The 15,950-nt window shown below is 41.8% G+C and overlaps 1 protein-coding gene across 1 annotated transcript; it reads left to right on the forward strand.

The window, feature by feature from the left end:
* Positions 1 to 336: 336 nt before the first annotated feature.
* LOC117537034 (POU domain, class 3, transcription factor 3-B-like) lies at positions 337 to 3,637 on the forward strand. Its single transcript, XM_034202209.1, is given in 3 exon segments — positions 337 to 1,126; positions 1,129 to 2,222; positions 2,539 to 3,637. Coding segments are annotated over 3 exon segments (1,311 nt in total). The 5' UTR covers positions 337 to 1,008; the 3' UTR covers positions 2,638 to 3,637.
* The last annotated feature ends 12,313 nt before the right edge of the window (positions 3,638 to 15,950 follow it).

Consider the following 15,950-nt stretch of genomic DNA (forward strand, 5'->3'; position numbering starts at 1 on the left):
ACTTGTGCTGATCACAAACTATAGAGGTCACATTTGATCGACCTCTTGTATTTACCCCCTTCACCCCTGTTAGTGTTCTCATACCTATTTACTACCAAGTTGTGTTCCCCGTTTTGTTTGGACTGCAATTAAAAATCAGCCAATTGAAACAGCCGGAAGGAGGGCCCGTGCGCCCGGAGCAAGGCTGGCGAGCCCTGCCAATCACACCCCGGGTAGCCAATCAGCGGGGACGCACGGGGTAAACATCCGTGCGTCGTCGTGCTCGGGGAGGGGGGGCGGGACTACAGGGCCTGTCAGGGAGAGAGAGAGAGAGAGAGAGATATATAGAGAGAGAGGTGGAGAGAGAGAACAAGCGAATGAGAGAAGAGGCTCGCGAGCAGCGCCGCGCACTGTTGGATTGTACTTCATCGGGAGTTTGCGGTTTGGCAGGTTTATATACATCAAAACAGAACAAAGAGAGGCTCTACAGTGCTATAAAAGAAGAGAGAGAAAAGAATAAAGCGAGGGAGAAATCTCGGCAACTGAATTACAAAAGGACTCTGCTAATGTTTTTCTCATCCAAAGGGGACATAAACTGGGACTTTGTACATTGTGGAGAATTTGCAAGGCTTTTTGTTTGTTTTTTGCAACCTCCAAAAGTTGTATGGGACAACGCTTTTTTCTCCTCTATATTTGAATTTTAATGCTCACATTTTCATCCTAGTGCAAAACTTTCTAAGCGGACTGCACATGGTTTCAAAGGGCTTTTGAAAACCCTTGGATTCTACTCGCCGATATCCATGCACAACTGAACTATAATGTTGTAAATACATGCGGATTTTACCCAGTTTTCTGCCATCGCTTTTTGAAGCTTTTCTTGCGTTTTTACGCGCGTCGATGGTATTGCCAAAAACCTACTCATACTTTTAAAGTTTGAATAATTCATGAGATACAGTTTGCCTGCTCGAAAGAAGCGACTGTAAAAAGGGAGGGGGGTTATCCACAAACATATTCATAAGGGTTGACGGAATGGCCACCGCGGCTTCCAATCCTTATCTGTCCAGCAATAGCATCTTATCGTCCGGCTCCATCGTGCACTCTGACTCCGGAGGTGGTGGCATGCAGCAGGGCAGTGCTGCGGTTACCTCGGGTCTGGGGGCTACAGGGGAGACCCCTCAATCAAGATGGTACAGAGTGACTTTATGCAAGGCGCAATGGCAGCGAGCAACGGGGGACACATGCTGAGCCATGCCCACCAGTGGGTCACTTCCCTGCCGCACGCCGCAGCGGCAGCCGCAGCAGCCGCGGTGGCTGCAGCTGAAGCCGGCTCGCCCTGGTCGTCGAGCCCCGTCGGGATGACTGGCAGCCCGCAGCAGCAGGACGTGAAAAACTCCGGCAGAGACGACCTGCACACGGGCACCGCGCTGCACCACAGGCCCCCTCACTTAGCTCCACACCAGACTCACGCCGGGGCTTGGGGCAGCACGACTGCGGCGCACATTAACTCATTATCTGGGGGACAGCAGCAGCAGCAGCAGTCGCTTCTCTACTCCCAGCCGGGGGGGTTCACTGTGAACGGTATGCTGAGTCCGGGGAGCCAGAGCTTAGTGCACCCGGGCTTAGTGAGGGGGGACACCCCAGATCTGGACCACGGCAGCCACCACCACCATCACCACCATCAGCATCCGCATCACCAGCACCACGGCGGCGTCAACAGCCACGACCAGCACTCGGACGACGACACGCCGACCTCGGACGACCTGGAGCAGTTTGCCAAGCAGTTCAAGCAGCGGAGGATCAAACTGGGCTTTACGCAAGCAGATGTCGGCTTGGCGTTGGGCACCTTGTACGGGAACGTTTTCTCTCAGACAACCATTTGCAGATTCGAGGCTCTGCAGCTCAGTTTCAAAAACATGTGCAAGCTCAAGCCTTTGTTAAACAAGTGGCTAGAGGAGGCCGACTCGACCACCGGCAGCCCCACAAGCATCGACAAGATCGCAGCGCAGGGGAGGAAGCGAAAGAAGCGCACATCCATCGAAGTGAGCGTCAAGGGGGCTCTGGAGAGCCACTTCCTGAAATGCCCCAAACCTTCGGCCCAGGAGATCACCGGCCTCGCGGACAGCTTGCAGCTGGAGAAGGAGGTGGTTAGAGTGTGGTTTTGCAATAGGAGACAGAAGGAAAAACGGATGACGCCCCCAGGAGTGGCGCAGACGCCGGAGGATGTGTACTCTCAGGTCGGCAATGTGAGTGCAGAAACACCGCCCCCCTCCATGGACTGCAAAAGAATGTTCAGTGAAACATAGAGAATATTTTATATGAAATTAAACTGATTTAAAAAACGTACAGACTATCGCCAGGATAGCACCTTTTGATACTGTGATTGTGAGGGAATATGAATGAGACTGCAAATGTGTTGTCTATTTTTCACCAGAAAACAAAACAAAAAACAGCAACCTTTCCCTTCTCCCTCCCAACCCCCTCTGAAAAACGCACCGTTAACCTGCTTCCAGGCCCTGAAATGTCTTTTCCTAAAAGGTTCCTTCTGCTTTTTTCTTTCAGGGGCATTTTTTAGTAGATTACTTAAAAGATGCAAGTGAAGCGAGCGACCAGAGGGTGACAACTACAAACTCATTCCACCAGGTAATTTTGGCGCATTAAAACACACCAAGAGGAAACCAAGTATTGTTTATTCTTTTTTTCTCTCTTCCCTCCTCCAAAAAATATTCCCTCTCATTATCCTGTGTTTGATTGAAGAAACAAAGGAGCAGGCATTCTGTATATTTAGAAATGGGACTGAACCGCCTTCCCTGCTCTAACAATAACAAGAGGGGGAAACTGCAAGAATATGAACACGAGTGACATCCACGACGCTTCCATCCTGATCTACAGCATTTTTGTTTTTCTGAGGTGGACTGCACGGTTTCATTTACACACACGCGGAGGATTAGGGATTTTTTGTTGTTGTCATGTTGAGGCCTCAAAAGCCCAGAAAGAAGAGGAAAACAGGACCAGGACTGTCCCCTGATCTTAAAGATCACACTCTTTTTGGGGCTTTTTCTTATTATTTAATGGACTTTGACACCGTGAGTGGATTTTTCCTCGTCTTTTCAACAAATAGAGCATAAGACATTTGAAAAGACTTCAACTGCACTTATTTGAGAAAAAAAATCTGTTGCCAAGTGTGACTGAGTGAGTGCTGTGGATATATTATTGCTGCCCTTTCTAAGCAGTATTCTTTGGTAGGTTTTAATAAACACAACTCTGTAAAGCCGGCAATATAGATCACTAGATCAGATACTGATCTGAGTTATTTACTTTATATTTTTCATCAGAATGACTTGTTTTAATATTTTATTCGGAATACGTATGAATTATTCCAAACGGTAATTTATTTCCTCCTCCAGGAACTTGTGTAAGATGCTTTCCCTTTTATTCTTGTTTTCCCTTCATTTCTTTCTTACATTTCTGTTGTTGCCCTTATTTGTTTCATTTTGTATTATCGTTTCTAAAGGAGCACAAATCATCATAAGCTGACATTGACCGTTGTTAGGTAATAAGGGTATATTTTGATGTGATAATTTGATTGTAATTTAATTTTCAGTAGTGGTTCCGTACGAGCTGATTGAAGACACAATAAATTTGTTAGAATGAAATGCAATCATCCTGTGTTTGGAGATTTATATTCTTACCGAGTTGATTTTATTTTTGAAAGGGGAATTCACCTTCTTCGTTTTTTGCATGGAGAAAATGGTGGACTATTTTGTCCCAGATGAAGCTGCGAGCTAATAATAACCTCCATTAGAATAAAGCACAACAAAGACTCTTTGTAGAGGGGAACACACAAAAACTCGACCTTTTAAAAAATACTAAAATATAAATGGCGTATTAAAATAGCATTTAGGAGCCCATGAGTTGTTGCCTAGGCTTAAATAAATGTCCAGCAGCGTTGTTATCACCATCCCATAACTGTGTATTACCATTTCAATGAAACATCGCGGTCATTTGCAGACCTGCACAATGGCTCTCCTGTTTGTTTACATCTGCTGCCTTCAAGGCCTTGGGCAAAAAGCAGGAAAACAGTGTATGTATCATTTGTATGCAGAAACTAGTTATGTGAGGAAATGCAAACAGATGACGGCCATAATGTAGTGTGCAGAGCGTCCTAACTGCCTGTTATGTCATATTTACGTTGCAGCTCATAGTGCAGACCCTGCATCCCATAATAATGATAAACACGTAATTAATAGCCTGGTTCACGCGCTCGTCTGTGCAACAAAAAGCCATCTGCAAAATAATTGATTTACGCGCAAAATTGGATTTATAGCTGGCTGCTTTTGAGTGCATGCAGGATTGTGATCATCATAGTCCCATACACACACTCCTCCCAACGGTGTGTTTTCAGGTGCTTGCTGACATGTTGTGTGAGGGGCACACAGATTATTGATCCTGTGAGTGAGGAGGACAACGCGAGATTTGGAGTCATATCTGATTGTTGTGTCGGGACGTTGGAGAGGCTTAGTGCGGGACAGGTGCAGGGAAATATTCCCCAAAAGGCTCTGATAACGCGCGTGTTAGGTGTTATTTACTTCCCTATAATCACTTAATGATCAAATCAATATGTTGGCAGTGTCACTATTTTATTTCCTACATCAGAATTCGTCACGGCTGCAAGAGGCAAATGTGTTCCTGGGATCCAAACTTTTTTTCTTTCTTCTTGAGTTGTCTTGCTCGCCTATTCAGCAAAACTCACAAAACGTGTCCCCTCGCTGCAGGATTTGAATTTCGCGGATGATTTCCCATACTAGTTGCTTAGCAACTGAATTCAATGATATAGAGAAAGTGGGCATCATTTTTCTTTGTCTCCATTAGTAAAAGTGGCAGCAGAGAACGCTATATGTGCAGTCCTCCAAACTTTCTATTTCCCCGCGTGCGTTAATGTGTTGAAGCCATGGACAACTTGGAGACACAAATATTATGGTGCTAACAACACAATGTTGGACTGGTTGTTTAATTATATTTGTCAGCTAATATATGTTGATAGTCTTTGACCTCGTGCACTTCCTCCCAACATTAAATCCAATGCAAAGTCACATGACCTGCTACATAAGCCTTCTACAACACTTTATGTTCCTGGTTGAACTATAAAAACATCCCATAAAAGGAACTTGTTAGTACTGCGAACAAAACAAATACATCTGGTCGCAGCCAGCAGCTTGCAGAAATATCTAGAGAGAGATTTCTTACCAAAGGCGACACAAAAAGAGTTTCAAATCTCATAATGGGTTTTGGTTCGCCTATTCTTCAACAGCTTTGCCTTTTTTCATGGCTCTTCAAAACCATGTTGGCAGCAGCATGTGTGTGTGTGTGTGTGTGTGTGTGTGTGTGTGTGTGTGTGTGTGTGTGTGTGTGTGTGTGTGTGTGTGTGTGTGTGTGTGTGTGTGTGTGTGTTGTGTGTGTGTTTGTGTGTGTGTGTGTGTGTGTGTTGTGTGTGTTGTGTGTGTGTGTGTGTGTGTGTGTGTGTGTGTGTGTGTGTGTGTGTGTGTGTGTGTGTGTGTGTGTGTGTGTGTGTGTGTGTGTGTGTGTAGGCCCGAGGAGCTCTCTCTCTGCGCTCGTGCTATTGATTGAGGACGCGCTCATTAAAGCTGCTCCTTGTCACACACTCTGCTCTTTAAAACAAGACTTCAGCAGGGGGGGGGGGATATGTCCCATAAAACACAACTTTTAATTCCTTATTATTAATTGTAATATTTGACATGGCAGAAACAGAAAGCCCCATCAGTCGCTGACATGTAACCATACAAATATAATAGCAAACAATCCCTTAGATTGTATAAACCCTCCTACTTTAGTCTTGATCAAATACAAATAAATTATACTTTTTCATTTAATAAGAAAGCAGTTCATACTAAATAATAATAAAAGCTTTAATTGTGTATGCTTGTAAATGTAATGCTTAATTATAAGGCTACATTTTAAGAGTTGCCACTAAAGTAGACTTTTGAATGACATAGAAACGCGTTGTATTATCCTTATCTTTGTGGTGATTAAAGCTGTTATTATAAACACTATGAAGTATGATAGATGCTAAATGATATTCACTCTGAAAGACAGAATATTTGAGTCTCATTTTAACCTGGTGAGATGTACACAATTGTTCCGTATTTAGTGCACGTGTGCAGCGCATGAATATGGATTATTCTGAGCTGTTCTCCACAGGGAGCCTTCCTCTTCCACATGGACTTATCTGTGCCTCCGAAAAGCTGCTCCTGTCTGCGGTAACTGCTGACTCCTGATCATCATTATTATTACTGTTATCTTACAGTAAGTATGGCGGCTTGATGTCTCTGATTCACCGCGCATTGGTGTCAACTGCGGTGCTCCTTAATAAGTAATGATGCAACACACTGGTGCTCCTTTTATTACTATTATTATTATTATTAAAAGAATATTTTTACTTTCTTAAGCTCATACATTACAATATAAAATCAAATACTAGGGCTTGCCGTGTTTATTGTTTTTTTTAAATTGTATTTAATCTTTATATAATTAATACAAAATGCAGTTGAACTTGAGAAATATATTTATATCCACACGCCAAATCCCTCATTTTAAACCAGACCTTTATTATTATTATTATTATTGTTATTGTTATTATTATCATTATTATTATTATTATTGTTGTTGTTGTTATTATTTCATTATATTTACGGGACATCTTTTAGAATATCAAATAAATGACATTTAGCTCTTAACAAAAGGCCTATATTTAAATTTCCAGACGTGTTTGTGGCACAAGAAGAAATAAAGAGGAGGACGTTTTAAAATATGACGCGCTCTCGGGGGTTTCCTCTATAAATTGTGAAGGTCATGGTTTTGTGAGCAGGCAGCATGGATAGGTAGGAGGGGTGAGGAGTGTGTGCGCAGCTTCAGCATCTCATCTGCCTGCATGTCTCCAGTCTCCCCTCTCTCCAAATGCGGATGTAACGCCTTTAATGCAACAACATTTCATTTACACATTTATAACAGGCTTCTCTTATCCATTTCTATTTAGATATTGAAATGGAAACTGAGAATAAACCTTTACACTTGACTGCAAACTTGTATTGTCGCATTTAAACGGCGCGTAAACCGACGGGAGGGAAAACAATTCATAATCATCGATTCGCTTTTTGTAATGTTCTTCATTTAATTATACTTTCTTAGTGACGTTTCATAACTTTTATATAAACAAGTGCACTGTTGAGTTTTTAGTCAACTTTATAAACAAAAAATTATGGATAAATAATATTCCTTTTTGGAACTTTCAGTCTCAATATTAGCTTGTTGTACTTTTCTATTTACTCTCTTGTTACCGGTTTACGATTGTGCAATACACACACACACACACACACACACACACACACACACACACACACACACACACGCACACATTGCGTTGATGGAATGTTTTAGGCCGGTAAATGTATGCCTGTTGAGTGTTGAGTAAATCCTTCTCCAGTGTAGCGTCATACACGGATTGAAACATAGAGTAATCAAATCAACCAGGTCAATAATGATGTGTTCATGTTTAGCTCGGCCACATGTGTCCTTGTCATGTTATAAATCATATCAGAGTGATTTAGTGGGAACGTTTCAGCAACAGTAATAAACAGCACCACACTTCCAAACTTGAGTGTTAATATATACTTTAGAATACAGAAAAGGAATCGACATTATTAGCTGATTGTAAACGCATTCTCATATGAAGCAGTTTAAGTGAAGAGAAGCAGCTTCAAATGGAAGAATCACTTAAATAAAAGCATTTAAACCCGTTTATTAATATCGTTTTTAATAACCAACATGACAAAGATTTAAAATAAAAATCCTTAATGTTTGTATTATTTGTTCCACGACAGAATGCTACTGTAAACCAGTATTTAAAGTGGACTGGATGAAACGCACAGCAGCTTCCTGACCTTACAGCGCCCCCCAGTGGCTGTTTAAGCCTCTATTAAAACGTTCCTGTTATTATATCCTGTACAAATCAACCGCCATAATCAAAGTGAATGAATAAAGATGACATCTACATGCAGTTCGGATTGGGAAGATTTAGATTCTGCAACATATAGTCACTTCGCAGGTTTGTGTTGTTTTTAACCTGCAGGGGGAAATCCAAAAACAGTATCTCCAACCAATTCAAGGTATTCATCATCAAAAGTGCATTGTTTACTACTTTTGTATTAACAATGCAGATATTATATGAATTCCAATCGCATATGTCCTGAATAAAAAGCATTTTCTTTGTATTTCTGATTTATTTAAGTTGTGTTAGTTCCATACCTCTACTGCTTTATGAGACTTATCTCAAAACATTTTAAAGAATGATTGCATTTATCTGAATAACAATTTGAAACCACTTATCTATCAATTTATTTAGATAGTTTCCAAATTACAAAATGTGGAAGTGAGTGGTTTTCATTGGATAGAGAGTCAAACAAAAGTTGCTATTATCTGTTAATTTATTTAAATTTAGCAGTGTCATGTAATATATGTGGTTTTATACTTTATAGAACCATTATTGCAACAACAACAACAAAGTCAAGCTATGTAAAAACGGTGTTGTGTGGCTCTGGCAGAAAGACACAAATAATAAGATAAGATAAGGTAAGATAAGATTAGAGGTATGATCCCACATTGGGAAATGTTTGAGCATAAAGAAACAACACAACTTTGCACATTAGTACAAGAGAAATACATAGAATCTCAAAATAGAATGAAAGCAGCATTAAAGTTATACAGCAGACGGTGAAGATAACAAATCTATAAACTCTGACAATAAAACATTACGATAATAAGTGATATCCGTTGTGTGTTTTATATATCCATTACATTATTTACACATTCTCATTGTAGCTGAACATCTTATAAATCTCAATGTGGTGATTTTGAATTATTTAGATAAAGACTGATAGGTTAAAAATAATTCACAAGATAAAGTTTATATTTTGGATTGACAGATTGTATTGGACGGCAACATTTTAAAGTCATGTTCCACCTTAATCTTTTTCTCTGAGCATGATCTTGTTTCAGGCAGTGAGTGAACACGTCCCCCCCCTCGTGCTGATGATCCCCATAAAAGACGGCTGGCCCGGCTTTATTGGTTGCCATAGGAACCAGGAAGCTAGTTAGTGATCTTTCACATCTTGTCCTGTTTTTTGAATCATGTGACACGAGACACAGCTTTTCAGTCAGAGCACAAAAGCAAAAAGCTGTACAATGTTAGGAGTATTGCGGGGAAAGACTACTTTGTTGGTGCTGATGGTTTCCAAAGGGTTTTATGGGGGTAAGGGAAGGTCTTACATGGTATATGTCAGTTGTAGAAGAGCAAAGGATATTGTTTAGTTAGGTCAAAAGATAGTATGGAATCACATTATTTAAGCAACAAGTATTCCTTTTTTCAAGCTTGCATTCTAGATTTTTTCCGCAATTAGTAGGTTTCAGAGTTTAATAAAGGATCAACTTCAGAAGTGAGAAAGAATGAGTTCAATACAAATACTCATTCCCTTTCTTCGCACCAAATGGCATGTGTCCATGAAGTTCCCTTTGAGCAAATTGCCTCGTGATAGCAGTGTAACACTACCCTACCTATAATCCCCCTCCCACGAGGTGTGAACCCACCCGGGGGATTCAGAAGGTGCCAAGTAATGACTTCGTAACCTGGAAAAGAAGAAGAGAAGAAGAAGAGATTCTCCAAAGATGTTGGTACTTTCTGCTTCGACTTCTTTCTTAGACAGAGGTGCATCGAGGAAGTTATACTCTAGGATTTGAGGTATGATTTTGGCCTTATGCACCTGAGCTTGATTTAGCAGTCACATGTCGACTGAGTCACCTCCTGGGATACTTCCTACATGACATCAGTGGTGTAAAGTAACTCAAATACACTAAGTAACATTTTTCAATCTTGTATTTCCATTTTTTGCTACTTAGTACTTCTACCCCACTACAGTTCAGAGGTACATGGTGTACTTTTACTCCACTAGATGTATTTAATACCTTCAGTTACTTCTCTGGATGAATGATGTGAAATCTAACCAAGTGTTGAATCAGACTTTAGTTCCACCTGGAGTAAATCCACCAGCTACCCTGCAGTATACAAAGTCATTCAAACTAGCTGCTCCTTTACCAGCTTTGAGAACACTTTCATGATCAATCATTATAAAACATATCATATATATTATTCTGAAATGGATCAATCTGCAAAATCACTACTTTTACTGTCACTACTTTCACTATATTTTGATGAGAATACTTTTCTACTTTCACTTGAGGAACATTTTGAATGCAGTACTTTTACTAACAGAGTATTCCTCTGGTACTTCTACTTTTACTCAAGTACAAGATCTGAGTACTTCTACTTTTACTCAAGTACAAGATCTGAGTACTTCTACTTTTACTTAAGTACACAATCTGAGTACTTCTTCTTCCTCTGCATGACATTAAAGCATATTGAACATTAATGCGTTCATCTGTGCCTTACTGAATTTAAAGTTGTATTCTGTGTGTGTGTGTGTGTGTGTGTGTGTGTGTGTGTGTGTGTGTGTGTGTGTGTGTGTGTGTGTGTGTGTGTGTGTGTGTGTGTGTGTGTGTGTGTGTGTGCCTTGTCCTATCACAGCGAGCGTCCCGGGTGGTGACGGATCTCAGCAGCAGACGGATCGATGGTGGGGGGGGGGGGGGCAGAGGCGGGTTTGGGTCGGTCCTCAGGGGTCCCGTCGATGACATCTCCTGCTGCAGCCCGTCGTCCGGCCAGCAGCTCGGGTCAGATATCCCAGCAGGCCGTTGGCTCTGGCAGCAGTTACCAAGGTGACAGCATGTCAGCACGGGCCCCCACAGCTCCACTGAGAGGGGGGGGGGGGGGGGGGGTGAGGCGGAGGGGAGCGATGCATCACCAGCTCTGATGGGTTTGTCAATACTGCTTAGATCCAGGGGGAGCGGGGCCCGTTGTGACACAGTGGGCCCCTCTAGAGAGCCAGCACACACACACTTACCTGCACACGCATACACACACGCGCGCACACACACACACACACACACAATATGCACAACAAAGCCACATACCAGGATACACAAGCAAAAGCAAAGCAATACACATACACAAGCAAAAGCACATGTATGTAAGAACACAACAGAAACATGTAAACATGCTTATCAGTGAATAGAAACTCATGCACACACTTACACACACTTGTTTATGTCATATAGGAGGAATGTATAGTGTCTTCTTCTTCCTAAATGTGCAGTTACTCAACATGATGTATCCTTGTATGAACAGTACCACACAATCTGTACAATACATGCACATAAACATTCAAATGCACATACAACATGTGCATTATAGTATGTATTTGTATGTATTAATGTTTGGAACTAATTGAAGCAGGTCACCATTGTAAAAGAGGTCTATGATCTCAATGGGTTTTATCTGTATAAATAAAGGTTTTGAATTGAATTGAATTGATTTAAAAACGCACACCATATACTTGTACCCATAGTGCCGGATACACACTCATATTGTGCTGTGTTTTTTTTTCGGTGTAAATTACATTTATAAACAAACAGATATAAGCACATTGCACTCACTTAAATTAATTCAATATAGAATTACAACCCACACATCTAAAATTACATTTCCCCTAACATTTGCCACAAACCAAATATGTGTGGATTACATCAAAATAAGGGGTGCCTAAAATAAAATACAACAAGTCTAATCTATGGAATGTTCAGAAAGGAAACAGGTTTTTCTCACGGCTGCATATTTTTTAAATATGTTGTAAAATCTGTTGACATAAAAAGTTATCCAAAATAATATATAATATGCTTCAGACGATCATTCGACCGTCAGTTCCTGTCAGTATAAAACAAGAACGTTTGTTGATTTCTGGCAAATTAACTGCAACATCCGTATACTAAAAAGATTGCTGAGCCTGAATCGTAGTTTTGGACGTTGTGGGGACCTGGTTTTTGTCCACAGATGGAGAGTAGGTCCCCAAATGTGAGCGTGTTGCAAGATGTTGTCCCTGCAAAGTCATTTAAATAGTACACCTGCAAACACACATAGGCTAACAACATGTACATTTGGGCTTAGAGGCACCATACACTTGCACACAGCAGGAAACATGCAAATATTCAGCTTTATTTCACTTCAACTTTGAGTAAATAGAAGACATGAAAAGCAAGTACATTGTCTCATTAGCATGAACACACACACACACACACACACACACACACACACTCCTGACAGACTGTTGTTTGCATGGATGCGTGGATTAAGCTGTTGGTGCAGGAGTGGAGAGCGAGCTGGCAGATAAAAAAACCCGAGTGTGTGCAGGACCAGGGAGAGAGAGAGAAGGAGGGAGAAAGACTCTGTATCTCATTAACCGAAGCAGAGCGAGGGATTGGAAAAGCAACATCAGCCACGTTTGGCTCAGGGGGGGGGGCTTGCAGTGTAACCATTTCTAGGCCGTGGGTTTAATAGATTACTAATGATCGGCCACAGGTATTTCCGAGTTAGACATTAGACGCGGGGGCCAGATTTAAGATCACCTGCTAATCCGTACTGTTCGAACCCTCTTTGAAATAAGAGCATGTTTGTTAGGTGGGGGTTGGTGGGGTTAGCTGATCTGTTGCTATCTTGGTGTGGTGAGGTGTTTAAAGAAGGTGCGAGGATATACGCCAATGATTCCTCTTATATTCAATCTGACCACAATCCTCTTAGCAGGAGAGAGGTGAGCTGTGCCTCCCCAGAGAACTCTCTTTTTTCATGTCAATGTTTAATGCCTGAGGAGGGGGGGGGGACACATTAGCCTTGGCAGAGCGCGTTTGATACCAGAGTGCTGCAATGGACCAAAAACAAGTTTTAAACTTATATAATATAAAGTCATAGTGCACCAAAAAACGTAAACTACCATCATTGGTTCTTGTTTGAATAACATAATTCATCAATGACTTAAAGCAGTAGCCTATACAGCTGTTACTTACAATTTTTGTTTAGTTACTTTACTATTGACCTAAATGCAGTTTTGAGAGAAATACCCTCTTTATGCAGCCAAACGTTGTTTTAGTCAATAATACCCAGCTGCCAGCAAATGGAGGTTGAACCTGCAGTAAGTAGAAGGAAGTTGGACTTCCAAATATGGTCAGAAGGGAAAGACGCATAGGTTATTAAAGGAAACATGGAAAGAGAACGCAGAAAAAGACAACATGGAGCACAGAGTATAGGTAATTAAAAACATCTTGCAGTTTTAGATATATTTTTATACTATTTTGGTCCTCGGATGTTTTGCCGATTCGACTGTTTCGCGCAGTGGTTAGGGTTAAGGCCGCTACACACCGGGCCGATTTCGGCCGTCGATAGATGTCGACAGATGTCTGGCCGTCGATGAGCGTCGTGTCGCCCTACTCAGATTGGTGTGTCCTGCACCGTCGCGTCTTTTCGTCCGTGCCGACACCTTCCGCCGCCGATTCGACATGTTGAATATTAGGCTGTCGGTAAAAGGCCGTCGGCAAAAGAAATCACTCTGATTGGCTGTTCAGCTTAGCGAAACACTATTTTTCTGAATGGGAGTGGAGCAGTACAGTACATAAGTAAATGTACTTTGTTACTGTCCACAATCTGCCTAGACGTATTTTTAATGTTGTAGCTGTTCAAGATGGTCATTTTAAAATGTTTTAAAATGTACTGTTAGGCTAATTAAACCAATAATAATGCTACGGCTGCAACTGACAGTTATGTAGGCACATTTTTATTTCATCTTAACGCTGTGTGATTAAAAGAATAAACACAAATAGCAGGATAGGCACACACATATTGCTATATCTTGCCCCACTGATAAGGCACTGCACCAATACTGTTAAAAATATTGGCATAGTTCATCCCTGTGCTGCTTGGCTCGAGCTGTAGCATGTAGCCTAGCTATTATATCATCCTGTTATTTTACGCCAAGCACAGCACTGGCTGCAACACTATCACACATTTCATTATCATTCATTTTTTCTCCCTCCCACTTTCTCGTGGTTGTTGTTGAAACTACATCGACAGCATTTCCCCCTAGCTTGATTTAAACTTCACCTAAACGCTCATCTCTGCGACGTACATATTAGCAAACACGGAGGTTGCTTGCACTCAAACACCGGCGCCATTCGAATGACTTCCGCCGCCGTTTAAAAGCTTTGCTCGCTGAAATAAAAGTAATTAATTGGTGTTATACACCAAGGACATAATTATCTTTTCCAGTAACTGGCACATATTTAATTACCAGTAATTGTTCCCCGAGCCTTGTTCAAAAGTGTTGCGCGCCAGACAGTTCTGATATATTATACACTAATCCTGCACTTGATACTCAGTCAATTAGGAAATGTGTGTCAAAGAGCAATCATGTAAACAGCACTGTGGAACACACACACATCCTTCTGAGACTATGTGGGCCTTCGTCAGTGTCCACACACACACACACACACACACACACACACACACACACACACACACACACACGTGCACTTTGTTTCCCTCCTCAGATCCCTACCTATCCCGTTCCTTCCCGAGGTGTTAATGCCTGCCAGATTTGAGGAAAGTAATTTCAGATCATTTCGCAACAAAGGCCACAGATACTGATTAACACAGGGGCTACTTTCTAGCCAAGTGGCGCGGTCCCATTTAAAAAAAGCGTCAGGAGCTAAACTTACTCCCCTGTGCCTCGGGGTGGGGGCCAGAGGCTGCAGTGGGGCCCTTGAACATGAGAACAGGGTTTAATAAGTAAACAGAAGAGGCAGAGAACAGTGCTTCTGATCAGGGCTTATTTGCCCAGCGAGCCCCCGGTACGCGCTGCTAGCTGATTAGCCCTGCCGATTGTACCTTGTAATTGCAGTGCCTTGACCCCCTCTAGGCAAATATTAGATTTTTAGTGGTTTAACCTTTCCAGTCGTCAGAGCGGGGGGAAATTGCCCGACCAGATGTTAAGGAGCCCAGCGGTAGGCTGCAGCCCTTCTGATCAGCGGGGGGGGGGGAAACTCGCAGATTGAACCTTTTCTTTTTAATATTGTCTCAATTTCCACTGGCATTTCAAGCTGATTTCTCGCAGCGGTTTCCTTCCCCGAGAAATGCTCATGCTCTTCCCCTCGTCTGATGTCAGGTTATAAGTGAGACATATCATTAAGAATCAGCCCAGTCACAGTGATTAGTGGGGGACAAATGATCAAGAGATCAATGGTAGATATTAACCCAGCAACTAGTCCCTCAGCTCAATCACTCCAGCAATGTGTCACCTGGTGAGATGCAGCAGCAGGGAATGTGACTTTTTACATTTAAAATCCTACCCACTACCAAATTAAACTAAATGCACCAAATCTTTATGCACTTTCTCATTGTGCAAAAATAGGAGAAACAGCAACTGGTGTCTCCAAAAGCCAGTGAAGTTAATTTTTTTATTTAGCCGTCAGTATGTTGTCAAACTGCCTCACATTCCAGCAAGAGGTCAAACGAGCAGCAATTATACAATCAAATTCCTCGGATACAAAGCATTATTCTCCACCCAACCCCTGTGTAATTCTTCAGTGATTGATGTGCCACTGCCTAGGAAATGTGTGTCGGTCCAGATGAAATGGAAACAGTATGAAAATCTCCAAAGGATGGAATTCCCCGGACTTTTTAGATCAGGCCCAGCATTTAAAAAAGAGTCCACAGCTGTGCCTGGTTTGCTTCATCCTTCACAAATCTAAGATCATCTGGAAATGTAACGTAAAGCTAATCTTGTGGTATAACTTTAAAGGTCTCCTATCATGCAAAATGCTCTTTTCAATGTCTTTTATACATAAATATGTGTCCCCGGTGTGTCAGGGAACTCACAAAGTGTCTCTCTCTTTCCCTCCGTACCCAAATCTCTAAAAACGAGGGAACAACGGATCTGATCCAGATTTGTGTTCGATATGACGTAATA

The sequence above is a fragment of the Gymnodraco acuticeps genome, unplaced genomic scaffold, assembly GCF_902827175.1.
Source record: "Gymnodraco acuticeps unplaced genomic scaffold, fGymAcu1.1, whole genome shotgun sequence".
In the NCBI taxonomy this organism is placed as follows: Eukaryota; Metazoa; Chordata; class Actinopteri; order Perciformes; family Bathydraconidae; genus Gymnodraco; species Gymnodraco acuticeps.